Source organism: Scophthalmus maximus, chromosome 5 (genome assembly GCF_022379125.1).
Source record: "Scophthalmus maximus strain ysfricsl-2021 chromosome 5, ASM2237912v1, whole genome shotgun sequence".
In the NCBI taxonomy this organism is placed as follows: Eukaryota; Metazoa; Chordata; class Actinopteri; order Pleuronectiformes; family Scophthalmidae; genus Scophthalmus; species Scophthalmus maximus.
This window is the reverse complement of record NC_061519.1, coordinates 1,399,774-1,418,896: the sequence shown is the minus strand read 5'-3', so window position 1 is coordinate 1,418,896 and position 19,123 is coordinate 1,399,774. Positions and strand designations below refer to the sequence as shown.

The 19,123-nt window shown below is 42.8% G+C and overlaps 2 protein-coding genes and 1 non-coding gene across 4 annotated transcripts; 2 read left to right on the top strand and 1 right to left on the bottom strand.

Moving 5' to 3' along the window:
• Positions 1–712: 712 nt before the first annotated feature.
• On the top strand, positions 713–14,757 carry LOC118310422 (glutathione S-transferase A). Of its 2 annotated transcripts, XM_047331813.1 has the most exons (7): positions 713–950; positions 1,064–1,129; positions 1,408–1,513; positions 2,243–2,361; positions 3,555–3,640; positions 3,730–3,884; positions 14,616–14,757. In XM_047331813.1, the coding sequence occupies exons 1-6, from the start codon at positions 783–785 to the stop codon at positions 3,860–3,862; spliced, it is 678 nt and encodes a 225-aa protein (XP_047187769.1). In that variant the 5' UTR covers positions 713–782; the 3' UTR covers positions 3,863–3,884; positions 14,616–14,757. The 2 variants fall into 2 exon arrangements, with proteins under 2 accessions (XP_047187769.1, XP_035489240.2); XM_035633347.2 differs by lacking the exon at positions 14,616–14,757 and having other exon boundaries at positions 3,730–3,999.
• Positions 12,138–14,757, top strand: LOC118310423 (glutathione S-transferase A-like). The gene is made up of 6 exons (XM_035633348.2): positions 12,138–12,369; positions 12,479–12,544; positions 12,715–12,820; positions 13,556–13,674; positions 14,285–14,370; positions 14,461–14,757. Exons 1-6 carry the CDS (start codon positions 12,202–12,204, stop codon positions 14,591–14,593), a joined length of 678 nt encoding a protein of 225 aa, XP_035489241.2. The 5' UTR covers positions 12,138–12,201; the 3' UTR covers positions 14,594–14,757.
• Positions 14,758–18,733: 3,976 nt separating this feature from the next.
• On the bottom strand, positions 18,734–18,925 carry LOC118311805. Its single transcript, XR_004794089.1, has one exon. It is a non-coding gene; the product is annotated as a U2 spliceosomal RNA (small nuclear RNA).
• Between the last annotated feature and the right edge of the window lie 198 nt (positions 18,926–19,123).

The window sequence follows — 19,123 nt, the reverse complement described above, 5'->3', positions numbered from 1 at the left end:
TGTGATTGTGTAGTTTGAATGAAGGCTTCCGGATCTGTCTGTCTGTGCAGGGGTCAATGGAAAGTGCTGAGTCACTGTGAGTTAGCAACTTCAGGAGGCAGCAACTGCAACAGCTCAACAACAGAAAAATCACCGCAGACATACTGTCAAATAGAAACTATGCATCATGCACAAAGACAAAATAATATTACAGTATTAGTTGGGCATATATTAAAAATTGCAGCCACTGTCAGATACCGAAGGATATGTAATTCATACTTCAAATTCTAACATTATTTTCAATGCATAGTTTTAATCTGAGTGAAAAGCTTGATTATCAATTGTAGTTTCAATGTTTAAGTGTTATTTCCTTTTAGTCGTAGCTGTTGCCCACATTTCGGGACTGCACGTTTGAGATCGAAGAGTAACAACACAGACCAAGAGGAGTCCCTCCTCCATGAACTGGGCTTTACTGATTCCTGTTGATACATGTAGATGGAGACACGACCAGCTGATCCGCGCGCTTGACAGAAATAGGCTTTTTTCCCCTCAGAATGACCACGTGGCTGGTCTGTTCTTTATTACAGAAGATGGCCGATGTGCTCGGACAGGACGTGAACTATCTGCCCTGTCTCGAGACAATGTCTTTGGTGATTACGCAAGAAGTGGGATGGGGCTTAGTCCCTCCAATCCACATACGAAGGAGTGTGTGTAGTTATAAAAGCAGGAATCTGTCACACTCACGACTTCACTCCCCGACTCTTCTTCTGCCTTCCGCCGCCTCGCTCTGAGAAATCATAATCATGGCCAAGGACATGACTCTGCTGTGGGGCTCCGGCTCTCCTCCCTGCTGGAGGGTGATGATCGCCCTGGAGGAGAAGGGGCTGCAGGGCTACAACCACAAACTGCTCTCCTTTGAGAAAGGGGAGCACAAGTCGCAGGAAGTGTTGGACATGAATCCCCGGGGACAGGTACGTTCACTCCATGCACTCCGTTTTCTTACAATCCATTCAGATTCTCACATAATGCCAATCTGCTTCTTTTTTTCTTTTTTTATTACTGAAAAAAAAAAACATTCTTGAAGCTTCCTTCCTTCAAACATGGGAGCTTTGTCCTGAACGAGTCCTATGGCGCCTGCATGTACCTGGAGGTGAGAACTTGGCCAAAGTGCTTAACTTTTTATCCCACAAAGTAATTTGTGTGTGTGTGTGTGTGTGTGTGTGTGTGTGTGTGTGTGTGTGTGTGTGTGTGTGTGTGTGTGTGTGTGTGTGTGTGTGTGTGTGTGTGTGTGTGTGTGTGTGTGTGTGTGTGTGTGTGTGTGTGTGTGTGTGTGTGTGAGACCTGACACTACAGAGGGGGAGAAATCGGAGCTCCGAGCAGCTGTTCATAATGTTTGCTCTTCTCATCTTCTCATGTGTCCGACAACAGAGCCAGTTCAAGTCCCAGGGAAATGAGCTGATCCCCCGGTGCGCTGCTGAGCAGGCCATGATGTACCAGCGCATGTTTGAGGGCCTCACGCTCACCCAGAAAATGGGTACGTGGCCGAAAGCTGAGGTGTTTTCCCGCTGTTTTGCTCCCCAAGGTGTAACCTGCTCATCCTGTGCACCCTGCGTCCTAATATCTTGATATAAGACTCCTAACAACATTTTAACCACTTGGATTAAATGAGCTTTTAATGTATAACCAGGATGCTGGATCTCCCTCTCCCTCTCTCTCTCTCAGCAGTAGAGTTTTGTTGTTGCCAGTCAGAGGGCTATCATTTGGGACTTTGAGCCGCATTGCACTTGGCAACGACATGCATCATACAACACCCCCCACCCCCCAGAGGACTTGAGTTGTTCGGAACACATTTGCCACGCTCTAATGAGCATCGCATTCACACACAATTGAGCTGTGGCACAATGCCTTAAGTCTGTGCCTCACAACAGGTAGTGCTGTAGAATGGTCATATGTTGATCCAGCGCAGGATCACATGCCCAGACCAGCCTGCAGCTGAAGTCATGGGACAGGGTAGTGCCGAAAAGAAGAGAGCTGAATTTCCCAGTGAATAACGAATAACTTGTGCATATTGCATAAGGTTAACCAGTAGACTTCTTCAACAGACACATTTTAACAGTTTGGTTTGACACTGATTACATAATAATATCCTTCCTGACTGACCCCACCCTCATTGAGCCAGAAAACAGTGTGAGGGTGCATGATGTACAATGTCATTCCTGACACACTTCCAAACCCGTTTTTTTTTGTTGTGGGTGCCCTTCAGCGGATGTTATCTACTACAACTGGAAGGTTCCGGAGGGAGAGCGACACGACTCTGCTGTGAAGAGAAACAAGGAGACCTTGTGTGCTGAGTTGAAGCTGTGGGAGGGATACCTGCAGAAGGTAGATGCCAACATAAAATACAATGGCAATCGCACACAAGACATTTCTAAAAGAGAGAAGGGGCTGCAGAAGTCAGCTTTGTGCCACAAACATTCAGTTTATTTGTGCAGTTGAACTCGCTGGTTTTACAGGTCCTATAGTTTTTTGATTTTTTTTTTAAGCTTTACTGAATGAATTTGGAAAGTGCTGTGAAATTACAACTTCGATTTGCTTCATGACACAAAAATTAACCTTTAATCTTTTCAACGTGGTTACAGGACCTGTTGGTTAGAGATGCCTTTTTAAAAAAAGAATCAAATCTATTTATAGAGCGTATGTATTTATAAAAACAACGACAGTTGTGCTGTACTTTAAAAGCAAAAGAATAAAACAACTCAAGCTCTACACGATTAAACACAAGCACCAGTTTTACAGACACTTAAAAGGACCAGTTCATTACATTGTTCGGGAACTTATTCACTTTTTTAGACGAGTGAGAGGAGAAAGTTTGATACAATTACGTCACCCGTCAGTTCGATATAAAGCTGGAGCCAAAAGCTGATTGATTAGCTTAGCATAAAACCGGAGATTTCCAGCAATCCACCATGACGTCGCCCATCCGTTTTTGAACTGTTGATTTGAAGCCTGGAGTTTAGCATTTTGACCAGCGTCATCTTGGGGTTTTTTGGAAACAGAATTAGTAGCGGGGGTCGGTCGGTACTACTGTAGCTGTCAATCACTCTGTAGCCACACCCCAGTGCATACAGAGCCATATTGTCTAAAATACCACAATTGATCAAAATGAACACCATACTGTATTGGAGATGACTTTAAACTTGCAATTGAACCATAAACTCTTCAGGAAAATATTTACTGACGTTATAAATCTGTGAGAAGTAGAGTCATTTTCTCTTCTATAGAAACAACCAGTTGAGTCGCCCCCTGCTGGTCATTACATAGAATACAGGCTTCAGGCACTTCAGCATTGGCTTCATTTTCAGTACCCCCGGACGTTCATTTTTTTATATCCGGTCATGCTATTGCTTCATATTAACTGCAGACATGAGAGTGGAAATTTTATTTCTCACCATGTGAAGATTCTTTGAAAGCACATGCATCTACTGTATAATGTTTAGTTAGCTAAGCTATAACCACCATCACTGCTGTCACTGTAAATGTTCGAACTACCCGATCATGAATGTGTGGTCTTCCAGGCATCGGGTTCCTACCTGGCAGGAAAGAGCTTCACACTGGCTGATGTGACTGTTTTTCCAGGCATTGCTTATCTCTTCCGTTTTGGGTAAGTGACTGAAAACAGGGTTAAGCTGCATGAATGAAAAGGGATAATAAAAAGCAATGTGAGCCTAATGACTGTTCTCCCTCCTGTAGGTTGAATGAGGAGCGTTACCCTAAACTGACAGAATACTACAACTTGCTGAAGGACAGACCCAGCATCAAAACCAGCTGGCCTCCCACCTGGCTGGATGACCCGCAGGCAAAAGACCTGTTGAAAGACATCTGAGAATCAAACACACACTAACTAAATGTTACCACTGCAAGTAACAAGCATTTGCTGTTACTGCGCCTGTATATTTAAATTGACTTAAACAATGCGATTCTTCTATCTTTTAAACAAAAAGCAATAAAAATTACTTTGAATTTTGCCTGTTTTATTCATATCGATACCAGTTTACTCTGAGCCTTCTTTTGACTGGAATGTTAGTCACAGAGGACTGTGAGGAGGAGCAATCAAGTTTTAAGTTTACTTTAGTTTTCTCAAGTTTGCAAAGAATATGGCTAAAAAAAGTGCAACATGTAAACATAACATGAGTTGGAGATAGAACAAGACTCGGGGCATGTTGCATTTGACCTAATGGTGATTAATGTGCTGCATGCACACCGTAAGTAAAAGCAGTAGAACGAGGTCACTCAAAAAAAGGTTTAACAGTGTCAGTAATGCAAACTTTTCCCCCCAAGGACGTAACAGCTTTCATCACTGTCTCGAGCTTCCTGATCAATCCACTGGAGGCAATGTAGAGGTCATGTGTTTGCCACAACCACGATGGCCTAACAAGGTCAGGAATGTACGTTTCACTTCCATTTAAAGTTTTGTTTTTGCCACCTGTACGGTGTGGGTTGAGTCTATTTCCTTTTTCCCAAATATTTTTCATCACTTTGGACACGTGCCACACCAACAGCATGGATGTTTTTTAGATTATGCAAACTAAGTCATTTAACTAGGTTTGTCGACTGCATGGATGAATTTGCGAGACTTATCACCCTCTACTATTTTCCCTTGTTTTTATAGGAAAACTTTCAAATGTCTTCAGTTCACAACATGCACACACAGCGATGCCAATTTGAATATCTTAAAGAGTTACATACACTTATTGTTGCTGGACAATGTTGTCCATGAAAGATCATTCAAATGAAATAACCATCAAATTAAATCAAGTATCAGTCAAATAGCATAACAACATATAAAATACATTAATTATCGGAATAGAGGACTGTGGGGTGGATGACCCTGTTACCTCCCATACATTAACAGTATCGCTTCTACGCCTTTTGACTAAGATCAAGTGTATATGTTCTTTTCAGTTAAATATCTTATTATAAAATAGTTATTATCCCTAGAGTCCCTTGTGATCAGGGCAACGTTACCTTAAACAATGATACACACTCTGTAAACCTGTTGACACACTGTTCTGATTCTACTATTGAAGTAACCATTGTTGCAAAGGTATCATATAATATGAGTCAATCAGGAATGACTAAAATTAGTTTTCTTTTCCTCTTATTGGAATAGAGGACTGTGGGGTGGAGGACCCCGTTACCTCCGATACAGTAGCCGAACGAAGGAGAGAAACCCGTGCTTGGGTCCAGGTGCGGTGACAATGGCGGATGAAGGTCTGGACAGCCGGTCAGGAAACTTCTTTCTCCAAGGTCGGGAAGAGTGGAGGTTGGTACCCATGTGCACATTGTAATGGAGAAAGGCTGTGGCGGAGCTGGTCAGAGTGTTGTGAGCATATTCGACCCACAATAGCTGTTGGGAACAGGATGATGTATTCTGTGAGACCATGCAGCGAAGCGCCGTCTCCATCTCCTGGTTCTGGCCATTGGACTGGGGGTGGAAGCCGGAGGACAGACTGACCTTGGCTCCAAGCTGTCCACAAACTCCTTTGTGTCTTCCTGTAGGGTAGACCACCAGAACCGTTGAAGGAATACGTCATGGGTTCTTTGGATCCCCGGGTGACAGGTGAGCTTGGAGGCGTGGGCCCACTGGACAACGTCAGACCTCAAGGTTTGGGGAACGAATACACAGTTAGGGGGGCAAGCACTGGGTCCAGGGTGACCCTCGGTGGCAGACCTCACCCTTTCCTCAACCTCCCAGATCAAGGTGGCAATCCTGCAGGAGCCCGGGTGGATGGAATCAGACCCATTGACAGCATTCTCCTCGCCTTGGAACTGGTGAGACAGAGCATCAAGCTTGACGTTGCGGGAACCAGGATGGTAGGAAAGGGAGAAATGGAAGCGGGTGAAAAACAGAGACCAACGTGCCTGGTCGAGAATTCAGTCTCTTGGCTGTTCTGATGTACTCGAGGTTCTTGTGGTCAACCCATACCAAAAAGGGTTGTTTGGTCCCCTTGAGCCAGTGTCCCCATTCCTCCAAGGCCAACTTGACGGCCAGCAGCTCCCTGTTCCCAATGTCATAATTTCTCTCTGCAGGTGTCAGGCGCCGAGAGAAAAAGGCACAGTGGTGAAATTTCTCATCCGTGGCCAAACGTTGAGATAAGACCGCCCCCACTCCCACGTCGGAGGCATCCACTTCAACCACAAACTGACAATCTGGATCAGGTACCTGGAGGATGCGAGTGGAGGTGAACTGGTACTTGATGGTAAGACAGGCCTTTTCTGCAGCCTCAGTCCAGAGGAAGGAGACCTTGGAGGAGGTTTGAGCTGTAAGAGGGGCGGGAATGGAGCTGTAGTTGCGAATGAAACGGCGGTAGAAATTGGCGAACCCCAGGAACCATTGCAACTGCTTGCGGGAGTCTAGAACTGACCAGGAGGTTACCCCCGATACTTTGGCCGGATCCATCTGCATACTGCCCTGGCCCAGAATGTACCCCAGGAAGGGGACAGAAGTGGCATGGAATTCACACTTCACAAAGAGGGAGTTCTCCAGAAGACCAAAGGGCATCACCAAATATTCATAATGTCCGGTGGGGGTGTTGAAGCAGGTTTTCCACTCATCCCCCTCCCGGATCCGGACCAGATGGTAGACGTTGCGTAGGTCGAGCTTTGTGAAAATGGTTGATCCCTGGAGCAGCTCGAACGCAGAGGAGATGAGAGGAAGGGGGTAGCGGTTCTTGATGGTGATGTCGTGATGAGTCCCCGGTAGTCAATGCACGGCCTCAGAGTCTTATCTTCCTTCTCCACAAAGAAAAACCCCGCCCCTGCAGGAGATGACGAAGGGCGATGATGCCTGCATGGCTTCCCTATCAGGGGTGGACAGGGAGTACAGACGCCCCTTGGGAGGGGATGTACCGGGCTGTAGGTCGATGGCACAGTCATAAGGGCGATGAGGGGGTAAGGTCATTGCCTTGGCCTTACTAAGAACTACCTGAAATCCTGGTACACAGGAGGACCCCCTGCCACATCTGGCGTCGACTTGGGCCAAGGCGCGTGCAGAGGTTTGGCAGCTTGCCGGAGGCAGACCTGGTGGCAGGAAGACCTTCACCTAAGGATGGCGGCCGTTGTCCAGTCTAGATGTGAGTTGTTACGACGCAGCCAAGGGTACCCCAGGATCACAGGAATACGTGGTGACCGCAGGATGTGGTCTCATGATGGTTACCAGACAGGAACATGTGGACCGGAGTGGTCTGATGAGTGACAGTCCCCAGAAGATGACCGTCCAGGGCGTTGACTGCTATCGGGTGAGAGAGAGGAACCCGACCAATCCCCAGCTGGAGGGTGAGCCCTTCATCCATGATGCTGGCGTCAGCCCCAGAGTCTATGAAGGTGGAAAGGAAATGGGAACCCTCCTGGAGGAGAAGCTTGACTTGAAACAGGGGTCTTTGGTTTGGGAAAGGTTGCATGGAGGTATTGCTCACCAGTATTTCCCCCTCCAAGTTATTGCTCACCAGTACTTCCCCCTCTACTGGTGAGCCCTGGCTTTTGCTGGACAGTGAGAGACAGGAAAGTGCCAGCCTGGCCACAATACAGGCAGAGGTTAGCCTTTCGACGATGCTCCTGCTCCTCTGGTTTAAAGCTGGTGCGGCCTAGTTACATGGGTTCAGGACCCCCTGGCTGTAGTCCTGCAGGGGTAGTGGAGCTGGTAGCAGGGGAAAATTTCTGTTGACCATGAGGTTGATGACATGAAGAGGCCTGCTTCTTCTCCTGTCTCTGAGCACGAACACGAAGATCCACTCGGATGGACAGACCAAGCAACTTGTCCTACGTCGATCTGAGATCATGTGAGACCAGCTCATTCTTGATGTAGTCAGCCAGACCATGACGAAAAGCGTCATATAGGGCCGAAGAGTTCCAGTCACTCAAGCGGGCCTTGGTCCGAAAGTCTATGGAGAAGTCGGCCACCTACTGGTTCCCCTGGTGCATGCTCATGAGACCTTGTGCTGCGTCTGAGCCGGAAACCCCCAGGCCAAAAACCGTACGAAGCTTTTACGAAGTCGAAGCCGGGAAATCACTCCAAACGCTGGAACGTCTGTCATCGATGCAAAGAACAATCTGGCACTGAGTCTGTGAACTGTAGAGGCTTATATACTGGGTTTGATTGTGGATGAGATGCAGCTGAGAGACCAGGTGAGGGGAATGAATTAATGAGGTGGGTGTGGCTGGCTGGCAGATAGGAGCAGAGGTGGGGTGAGTGGAAATTTACTGGAGCCAGTATGGAGGTGAGCAGACTGTGACACTAGGATCTGGTTGGTAGTCTACAGTTGTCTACAGTGCCTTCAAACGGGGCATACAATTGGTAGTCTACATTTGAATTCTAGCATCTGATTTGTAGTCTACAGTTGAACCGACCCATAGGGAGAATTTTTCTAGAGTTGTCTACAGTGCTTTGCATGACTGTGGACTGAGCTCAGTGATATGCAATGCATCAGGATATAGTTAAGTCTCTCTCGAGTTGTCATAGTCGGGGGAGATGACGACATTACTCAAAGCTAAATACGCTACAGTAACTAAAGATAGGCAGACTATCTTGGGACGCCAAACACTGTGAACCTGTTGATCTGTGTAGCAAACCGGAAGTCTCCTCAATATTGAGCTTGAATCAGCTTCCACTCCATCAATTATCCCATTTCAACTGGCGTCTGGCGAACAGGATTCCAATATAACAAGACGGGTAAGTGCAAATTTAAAGTTTTATTCTTTAATTGCCTTGCCTAGTCTGTGTTTGACGGAATCATAAATAACCTGAAAATTTGGCTAAAATTTATAAGTTTGAATTGGCCTGTGACAAATTAAATTAAGATGTATAAACTAAGTTAGTTAAAGGAGTTGGAATTAAATAAAGTTTAAAGTTTGAGCTGAAATACGACATTTAGTAGTTTAATACCATTGGGATTGAACATGCCTTTGTGGAGATGGTGTGCTCTGGCAGTGGTATAGAGTGAGACTGCAATAGGTCCTATCTTTGAGAGAGTTACTTCCGGTTCGGCCTTTGGCTGAGTGCCACGCAGGTAGATATCCAACCATGCGGCTGTGCTCATTGGGGGAGGTGTCTGCAAAAGGGCAACTAGTACAGCTTAAAGCATTGCCTAGCCTGCGTCCATCGGGGAGCCAGAGACTCTGTTTTTTTTAATTTTGTTCTTTTGTTAAGATTTCAAACAGAGGTCACTGGCCATGATGTGTTCAGAAACCTCAGGTGTGCCCGTAGCACTTATACACACTGCCCACTTGTGCAAAACATAGGTTTCCAAAATTTGTTTAGAAACACCACAGAATTTGTATGATAGCTCATTTAGTATTAAAAGTGGAGAGTTTTGTTGCAGCAGGACTATTTATTATGGAGAAATTTATGTTGTTTGTGATGAAGGCCTATGTTGTTTGTCATAAATGCCCATGTAAATCATCAGTCGGCAGAAGAGATAAAACGTAAACTACAAAGAAACACACACATAGATAAGAAGTGCCACCTCAGGATGATTCAAATGCAACACAAAGTTTTTGCCCGGGATGCGACATTGCTGGTAAATGGAGAGGATGGCAGTGTTCAGGCTCTGTGGTCCATTGATGTGTTGGATGTATGCGTGAGACTGAAAAACGTGAGATAGCAGTTTCAAATGAGATGTGAAAGACAAAGATAAAATGACTAAAGTATTAATGTAAAAAAAAATGCTTTTAATTAGAAGCAATGGTTTTTTCAAACGAGAAGTAGTTTATACAATATGCGGAAGCTATTATACAGATACGATATTGAACAAGCATTTTTTAGAGTGGCTTGGATTACAACGATGTCACAGGACAGAGGAGGAGGCCCTTGAGGCTCGGCCAATGGGAGCACACGAGACGGAGAACCTGCTCAAAGATGAGGGGGGAGAACTTAAAACATACTCTCTGAGAGAGAGAGTTTAGTTCTTTTTAACCCAATAAAGAAGAGTCTGGGATTTCAGATACGTAAATAATGATAAAGTGTACGGGAAAAAAATATTAAAGTAAAGAACTTTACAGTAAAGAAAAGTGATAATAGATTAAATAAGTTTAATTACTGTCAGATACTATCAAGCCTGAAAAAAGTGATAGACAATACCCTTACAAATATAATGATGAAGATTAGGTAGTAAATTGCAAATTACAATAGATGTTTTTCATTCATTTAAATGTCCAAAAACAAAGAACTGGCAGTGGCAGATGGCTTTGAACTTTGTGAGTCAGACACTAAGACACGGAGGCTCACCACACACACACACACACACACACACACACATACACACCCACACACACACACACACACACACACACACAGTCAGCAGTGGGAAAGACAGGTAATACAAGGATTTAGATGTACATTCGAAATTATAAGCTGTTAAAATTGAACATTCATCATTATGAAGACCCAACATTACTGTTGAAGTTAATTTGATTATATTTAACCATTCCTGATTACAGAGATTAAAGAATAAAAGTTGATGACTGTATTGCATACATCGCAGTTTAAACACAGCACTACAAATATTTTGTTGATAGTACCAATACTGCACAGTCTTTGACCTGAGTTCATTTGATCTATCCCATTGAGAGACAGCCAGCGAGAGACACTGGACTGGTTTTAAGAACAAAAGACACTGGAATATGCGTCTAAAAGCTGCTTGACACTGCTTTTCGTGCTGAGAAAGAAAAAGAGACACTGACATTGTCTAAAGAACACTGTATCTGCCCTCCCCTGCACAAGACTACTCCTGATCTAAGCCAAGCTTAACCTCAGCACCAGCTTTGGGCCTCTGAATATATCATCAGCTTCCACCTGCATGTCACATTATCGCCCTGTTGCATATTGCTCTTACTGGTTTCCGCTTGTGGTCTCGGCATGGCGAGCTGTCTCAAGATGTAGCCGCTATTGCTACCATAATTGTTGAAATATCAGCCATTGTAGTTGTTCACGACTGTTGTCTGTGTTGTTTATGTTGTTTATACAGAGCTGCACATCTTGAACACGATGCAGCAAGGAGATCTTGCTATGAGGGATTCATATTGTCAAACCCTCACATTTCTTTAAAGACAGATAAAGCAGACTAATTCAAAATTTCGATCAGATTTTTGTAAACTGTAGACTTAACGATAAAAACACCCGGATGTGCTGCAGTGAGTGATTGGGAAGGTATGGAAGCAATTCAATGTCTAAAAGCACGTTGACAAGCAGCAGAATTATATGCTCTCATCAGAGCCTGCATTCTGGTTAAAGATTAAAGTTCATTCCTTCATGTTTTCGCCCATATTTTCACGCGGTCCGAAACATGTAGGAAAAAGGGGAATGAATTATCTAATTAGGGTTACAATGATTTGCACCAGGCATCACACAAATGTCACACACGATATTGAATACATAAAGACGAAAAGAAAAAGGTTCAGTGAAAACACGACCACTTGCAGCCTCAATCAGACAAAAGTAGTAACATTACTATCAACTGAAAAGGTCATTTATTATTACTATCAGGAGTCAAATTAATAATGCAATTAAAATAGTCAATTGTTATTGTTGCTGTTAATAATGTTTGTATTAATATACTTTTATAAGTATGAAAATAGATTTGATACATATGCCAAGCTGTCAAGGCTATGAATGAAAGTGAGAATGAGAGAATGAACTTGACCATTGTTCTATATTTCACCCGCAGTACAGAGAATGCAGCAACTGAACTCCAGTAAGTCCTCACGAATCCTAACAGAGTTTCACCCAAAAGGTCACTCCTCTCTGGACTGATGAGTATATGAGTATTTGAGTGTATGATATTGTATATGTATTGCATGTTAACAAAACGAGCAAACTAACAAACTAACAATAATGCCAAAAACAGCTCCTCCAAAGACTCCTGGAAACATCGTGGGGGTTTTATGTTTCTATAAATTTTAAATCAGATTAATGTGTGTTAATCAAATTTCCAATCTCTGGAGAATGTGAAACTGTCTCACACCGTCTCAGGTGTTAAATGACGACAAGAACCACCTCATGAGTCAAAGGTCGAGCACACAGTGATGACGTAAGAGCCTAAATATTTGCCTATAGCCTACAGCCTATGCCTAGGTCCGGCTCTGGAAGGAGTGCAGGTTGTTCACTCACGACTTCACTCCCCGACTTTTCATCTGCCTTCCGCCGCCTCGATCTGAGAAATCATAATCATGGCCAAGGACATGACTCTGCTGTGGGGCTCCGGCTCTCCTCCCTGCTGGAGGGTGATGATCACCTTGGAGGAGAAGAAGCTGCAGGGCTACAACCACAAACTGCTCTCCATTGAGAAAGGGGAGCACAAGTCGCAGGAAGTGTTGGACATGAATCCCCGGGGACAGGTACGTTCACTCCATGCACTCCGTTTTCTTACAATCCATTCAGATTCTCACATAACGCCAATCTGCTTCTTCTTTTCTTTTTTATTACTGAAAAAAAAAATTCTTGAAGCTTCCTTCCTTCAAACATGGGAGCTTTGTCCTGAACGAGTCCTATGGCGCCTGCATGTACTTGGAGGTGAGAACTTGGCCAAAGTGCTTAACTTTTTATCCCACAAAGTAATTTGTTTGTGTGTGTGTGTGTGTGTGTGTGTGTGTGTGTGTGAGACTTGACACTACAGAGGGGAAGAAACCGGAGCTCCGAGCAGCTGTTCATAATGTTTGCTCTTCTCATGTGTTCGACAACAGAGCCAGTTCAAGTCCCAGGGAAATGAGCTGATCCCCCGGTGCGCTGCTGAGCAGGCCATGATGTACCAGCGCATGTTTGAGGGCCTCACGCTCACCCAGAAAATGGGTACGTGGCCGAAAGCTGAGGTGTTTTCCCACTGTTTTGCTCCCCAAGGTGTAACCTGCTCATCCTGTAAACCCTGCGTCCTAATATCTTGATATAAGACTCCTAACAACATTTTAACCACTTGGATTAAGTGAGCTTTTAATGTATAACCAGGATGCTGGATCTCCCTCTCCCTCTCTCTCTCTCAGCAGTAGAGTTTTGTTGTTGCCAGTCAGAGGGCTATCATTTGGGACTTTGAGCCGCATTGCACTTGGCAACGACATGCATCATACAACACCCCCCACCCCCCAGAGGACTTGAGTTGTTCGGAACACATTTGCCACGCTCTAATGAGCATCGCATTCACACACAATTGAGCTGTGGCACAATGCCTTAAGTCTGTGCCTCACAACAGGTAGTGCTGTAGAATGGTCATATGTTGATCCAGCGCAGGATCACATGCCCAAACCAGCCTGCAGCTGAAGTCATGGGACAGGGTAGTGCCGAAAAGAAGAGAGCTGAATTTCCCAGTTAATAACGAATAACTTGTGCATATTGCATAAGGTTAACCAGTAGACTTCTTCAAACTTTAACAGACACATTTTAACAGTTTGGTTTGACACTGATTACATAATAATATCCTTCCTGACTGACCCCACCCTCATGGAGCCAGAAAACAGTGTGAGGGTGCATGATGTACAACGTCATTCCTGACACACTTCCAAACCGTTTTTTTTTTTGTGGTTGTTTTTTCAGCGGATTTTATCTACTACAACCGGAAGGTACCTGAGGGAGAGCGACGCGACTCTGCTGTGAAGAGAAACAAGGAGACCTTGTGTGCTGAGTTGAAGCTGTGGGAGGGATACCTGCAGAAGGTAGATGCCAACATAAAATACAATGGCATCGCACACAAGACATTTCTAAAAGAGAGAAGGGGCTGCAGAAGTCAGCTTTGTGCCACAAACATTCAGTTTATTTGTGCAGTTGAACTCGCTGGTTTTAAAGGTCCTATAGTTTTTTGATTTTTTTTTTTAAGCTTTACTGAATGAATTTGGAAAGTGCTGTGAAATTACAACTTCGATTTGCTTCATGACACAAAAATTAACCGTTAATCTTTTCAACGTGGTTACAGGACCTGTTGGTTAGAGATGCCTTTTTAAAAAAAGAATCAAATCTATTTATAGAGTGCATTTAAAAACAACAACAGTTGACCCAAGTGCTGTACTTTAAAAGAATCCTAAAGTTTTTTTATTTTGGTACAAAATATGAAATGTTGACAAGTTGTGGTTTTACATTGTGTTATGTGCTGCCCTTACAAGCAAGCCACTGCGACCAGCCAAGAAATAGTTTGCATGTAACACCAAGCAAAAATGCAACTTGCACATGCATCTACTGTATAATGTTTAGTTAGCTAAGCTATAACCACCATCACTGCTGTCACTGTAAATGTTCGAACTACCCGATCATGAATGTGTGGTCTTCCAGGCATCGGGTTCCTACCTGGCAGGAAAGAGCTTCACACTGGCTGATGTGATTGTTTTTCCAGGCATTGCTTATCTCTTCCGTTTTGGGTAAGTGACTAAAAACAGGGTTAAGCTGCATGAATGAACGGATGATAATAAAACGCAATGTGAGCCTAATGACTGTTCTCCCTCCTGTAGGTTGAATGAGGAGCGTTACCCTAAACTGACAGAATACTACAACTTGCTGAAGGACAGACCCAGCATCAAAACCAGCTGGCCTCCCACCTGGCTGGATGACCCGCAGGCAAAAGACCTGTTGAAAGACATCTGAGAATCAAACACACACTAACTAAATGTCACCACTTCTTGCATTCCACTGCTTTAGCCGACTGCAAGTAACAAGCATTTGCTGTTACTGTGCCTGTATATTTAAAGTGACTTAAACAATGCGATTCTTCTATCTTTTAAACAAAAAGCAATAAAAATGATTTCGAATTTTGCCTGTTTTATTCATATCGATACCAGTTTACTCTGAGCCTTCTTTTGACTGGAATGTTAGTCACAGAGGACTGTGAGGAGGAGCAATCCAGTTTTAAGTTTACTTTAGTTTTCTCAAGTTTGCAAAGAATATGGCTGAATGGAATGTTGTTTTGTTCTACTAAAAAAAGTGAAACATGTAAACATAACATGAGTTGGAGATAGAACAAGACTCGGGGCATGTTGCATATGACACAATGGTGATTAATGTGCTGCGTGCACACCGTAAGTAAATGCAGTAGAACGTAACCATTATTGGCAGAATAAACCATAAATACTAAACATAAAACCATATGTATTGCTGAGCAATGATTTATAGTGCCTATAACTACAGATTTCTAGACCAAAATACTGTATATTTGACTGTGGTATACATCCATAATGTTCCGACACCGGCACTCTTATCTGAACTTTTCATACACTGAAGTTCGACCGTATCCCTCAGCCAGCAGGGGAGCGTAGTGCGGTTCATGAGTGACTGAGACAGCCACATTAGCTGTCCGCAGTACTCATCTTTCGTCACAGAGAAGGTTTGTTTACATGTTGAATAAAACCAATTGCGTCTATTAGTGAATTGAAAGCAGAACAAAGGCTGTTATTGGCACTTGGCAACATCTACATGAATGTTGAAATCAGCCACTCTAATGACTTTATCTCTGCTGAGCACCAACTCAGATAAAAAAAGTGACAATTCAGATAATAGGTCCATCGATGGTCTCACCAGGGGGCGGTTGATGGACGAGGACCACACGCTCTTCGCAGCGTCTTCATCAGGTGCAATGTCAGTGCCACCGGCCTGTAGCTGTTGAGGTTCTTCGGGTGCACTGCTTTTCATAATGGATTAAAAAGAAATTAAAGTCTAAATGACAATGGATTAATTTGCATTATGAAAGTTCAATGTAAGCTTTTAATGGTGATAAAAAAAATGTACATGTTGAATCTGATTATAGTTAATTGTTTATCACATCATCAGAGTTTCATATGCAAATACATTTAAGGCTGCATGGTGACTGTTCTGAAACCGTTCCACAATTAGAACATTTCTACAAAACAGCAGAACCATGTATTTTAATGAAATACATTCATGCCACAGATATTTGATTTAAAAAATGAATCAGAATGATTTCATATATATATTTTCTTATTTAAATGATAATGAATGTCATAGAACATTTTGCGCAGGCCTACTGTATACTGTATAAACACAACTGGGGACAACAACCAGTTAATGAAAATTTGAATTGATCAGTGCTGGTGGTAGTGATGGTTCTGATAAAGCTGATCTGACCATGAGTAAAGTAGAATGAGTTATTGTGAGTCATAATTCTGCAGTTTAAACCATTACATACACAAATGTGGTTGTTGTTGGCAGATGGGAGATCTGCAGCATGAATGTGCATCACAGAAATAACAGGCATCCATGTCATAAAAGGAAAGTTTCCAACATTTTGTTGAACACATGACACAAAGAATTGAGGCTGTTCTGAGAACACAGGGAGGCCTCACCCACTGGGGTGCTCCTTTTGAAGTACCTGCTGAGAGAACATATGAATTTATGATTAATATCACAGTAAAGCTCAACCATTTACACATTTGACTTGGGTGGAGTTGAGATCAATGGTTTACTTTATTGTCAAAGTACAATCAATCTACGGAACAAGGTGACAATCCGCCATCAACAGACGACATGTCCAGTTGCAATGGATGGTCACTCAAAAAAAAGGTTTAACAGTGTCAGTAATGCAAACTTTTCCCCCCAAGGACGTAACAGCTTTCATCACTGTCTTGAGCTTCCTGATCAATCCACTGGGGGCAATGTAGAGGTCATGTGTTTGCCACAACCACGATGGCCTAACAAGGTCAGGAATGTACGTTTCACTTCCATTTAAAGTTTTGTTTTTGCCACCTGTACGGTGTGGGTTGAGTCAATTTCCTTTTTTCCCAAATATTTTTCATCACTTTGGACGCGTGCCACACCAACAGTATGATTGGTTTTTAGATTGTGCAAACTAAGTCATTTAACTAGGTTTGTTAACTGCATGGATGAATTTGCAAGACTTATCACCCTTTGTTTTTATAGGAAAAATTTCAAATGTCCTCAGTTCACAACATGCGGACACAGCGATGCCAACTTGAATATCTTAAAGAGTTACATAATGGTAGCAGAGCGAGGTGGTGTTGGCTGCAGTCACTTTCATTCTCCAGCAGGGGTTCTATAGCTCAGTGTACTGCGGAGAACAGATGAAGACAGCCAAGAAGAAACCCGTTTATTCCACTTTACACTTTATTGTTGCTGGACAATGTTGTCCATGGAAGAACATTCAAATGAAATAACCATCAAATGAAATCAAGTATCATTCAAATAGCGTAACAACATATAAAATACATTAATTATCGGAATAGAGGACTGTGGGGTGGATGACCCTGTTACCTCCGATACATTAACAGTATCGCTTCTACACCTTTTAACTAAGATCAAGTGTATAAGTTCTTTTCAGTTAAATATCTTATATAATATAGTTATTATCCCCAGAGTCCCTTGTGATCAGGGCAACGTTACCTTAAACAATGATACACACTCTGTAAACCTGTTGACACACTGTTCTGATTCTACTATTGAAGTAACCATTGTTGCAAAGGCATCATATAATATGAGTCAATCAGGACTGACTAAAATTAGTTTTCTCTTCCTGGACGGTTGTTTGGCCTGTTCTCACTTCACATATGCCGGCTGCGTCCTTATCTTGTAAACCAAACAGTTAAACTGCAGAGTGTGAAAACGTGTTCATGCCAGCTCCCGACTTGTGATTGATTTGTGAACCAATCACCAAATTGTGAATTTGTTTACAATAAAAAAAAGACAGAGGAGACAACACACACAGCACTATGGTTGTAACAAACACAGTGAGCAACAGGAAGAAGTGTTAGAGCAGGTTGACAACTGCTAATAAAAATAAATAATATAATGTAAGTTTTTGCACTTACAGTTTTATGTTGTCATAGGTAGGTTGTGTTACATGTCTGTAGAGGCAGGTACCTAAAGGTTATTACACCAACAGCAGCTCTTCTCTGGTCCTCGCAGACACAACACAGTACTATGGCTGTAACGAGCACACAGTGAGGAAGATAAAACCTCTTAGAGCAGGATGACAATGCAAAATAATTACATATAATATATTTAAGTTTAAGTGGTAAGTTTTAGCTTGAAATCTATTGCCCCAAAGTAGTCAGAAAAAAACATTAGTATAAGTATGAAACACTTAATATGCTTTATGTTAGATGGCTTATTATTCCTTTCCCTATATGATTGGTAGTCTACAGTTGAATTCTAGGATCTGATTGGTGGTCTACAGTTGTCTACAGTGCCTTGAATGAGGCTTATGATTGGTAGTCTACAGTTGAATATCCCGGATCTGATTGGTAGTCTTCAGTTGAACCGACCCAATTAGAGGACATAATAGTCTAAAGTTGTCTACTATTTTGATAATCAAAAGCATATTATCAATATATTAGGTACACATCTCAGTAAAACCAATGCAACTGAACAAAACCACGACTTACAGCCTCAAAAATGACCATTGCAATAAAGCATCATCAATAGAAACTGACGAATATAATCCTCATGAAGTGAGGGTTGTAGTTGTATTGTCTAGAGATAGATAGTTAATATACACATAGGGAAATTCATTTCTCAGTAGTTTATATGACTGTTATGATAAGAGGGAGTGAGCATAAAGAGAAGAATACAAACAACAAGAATCAGGAGCATAAGGAGAGAAATAAATATAAGAAGACATTATTCTGAAATCCTTTCCTCATCAGGTGATTCTTATTTAGTTTACTAAAACACGACTATGTCATGTGACACAGATTAACAGGAAGCTATTTAAATAGAAGCTTTACCTAAATGTCAATTAAATTTTTTTCATGGCGATGCTCTTGATCCATATTTAATATTCAACATTCAGAGGGGCTGAACCGTGGAGTGGACGGAGCAAGTCCCTATTCCATCTCCCTGCTCCAAAAATCAATTTAATATACGGTCCCTAGGTGGGGGATGTATCAGATATTAAACTGATAAGAACAGATACTACACTTGATCTTAGCCAAGAGGCCAAGAAGCGATATTTTAAATAGATCGGAGGTGACGGACTCATTCTCTTCACAGTCCTTCTCACTGAGAGGTCTGAAGACTCAATGAACAGATCAGCGACAGGCGGTGAAACGAGACTGAAACATGACGAACCACAGTCGAGGGAAAGAATCGCTGCAAATGAAATTATTTTAAAAGAAGCAAACATAGTGACATGGACTCCTGGACTCT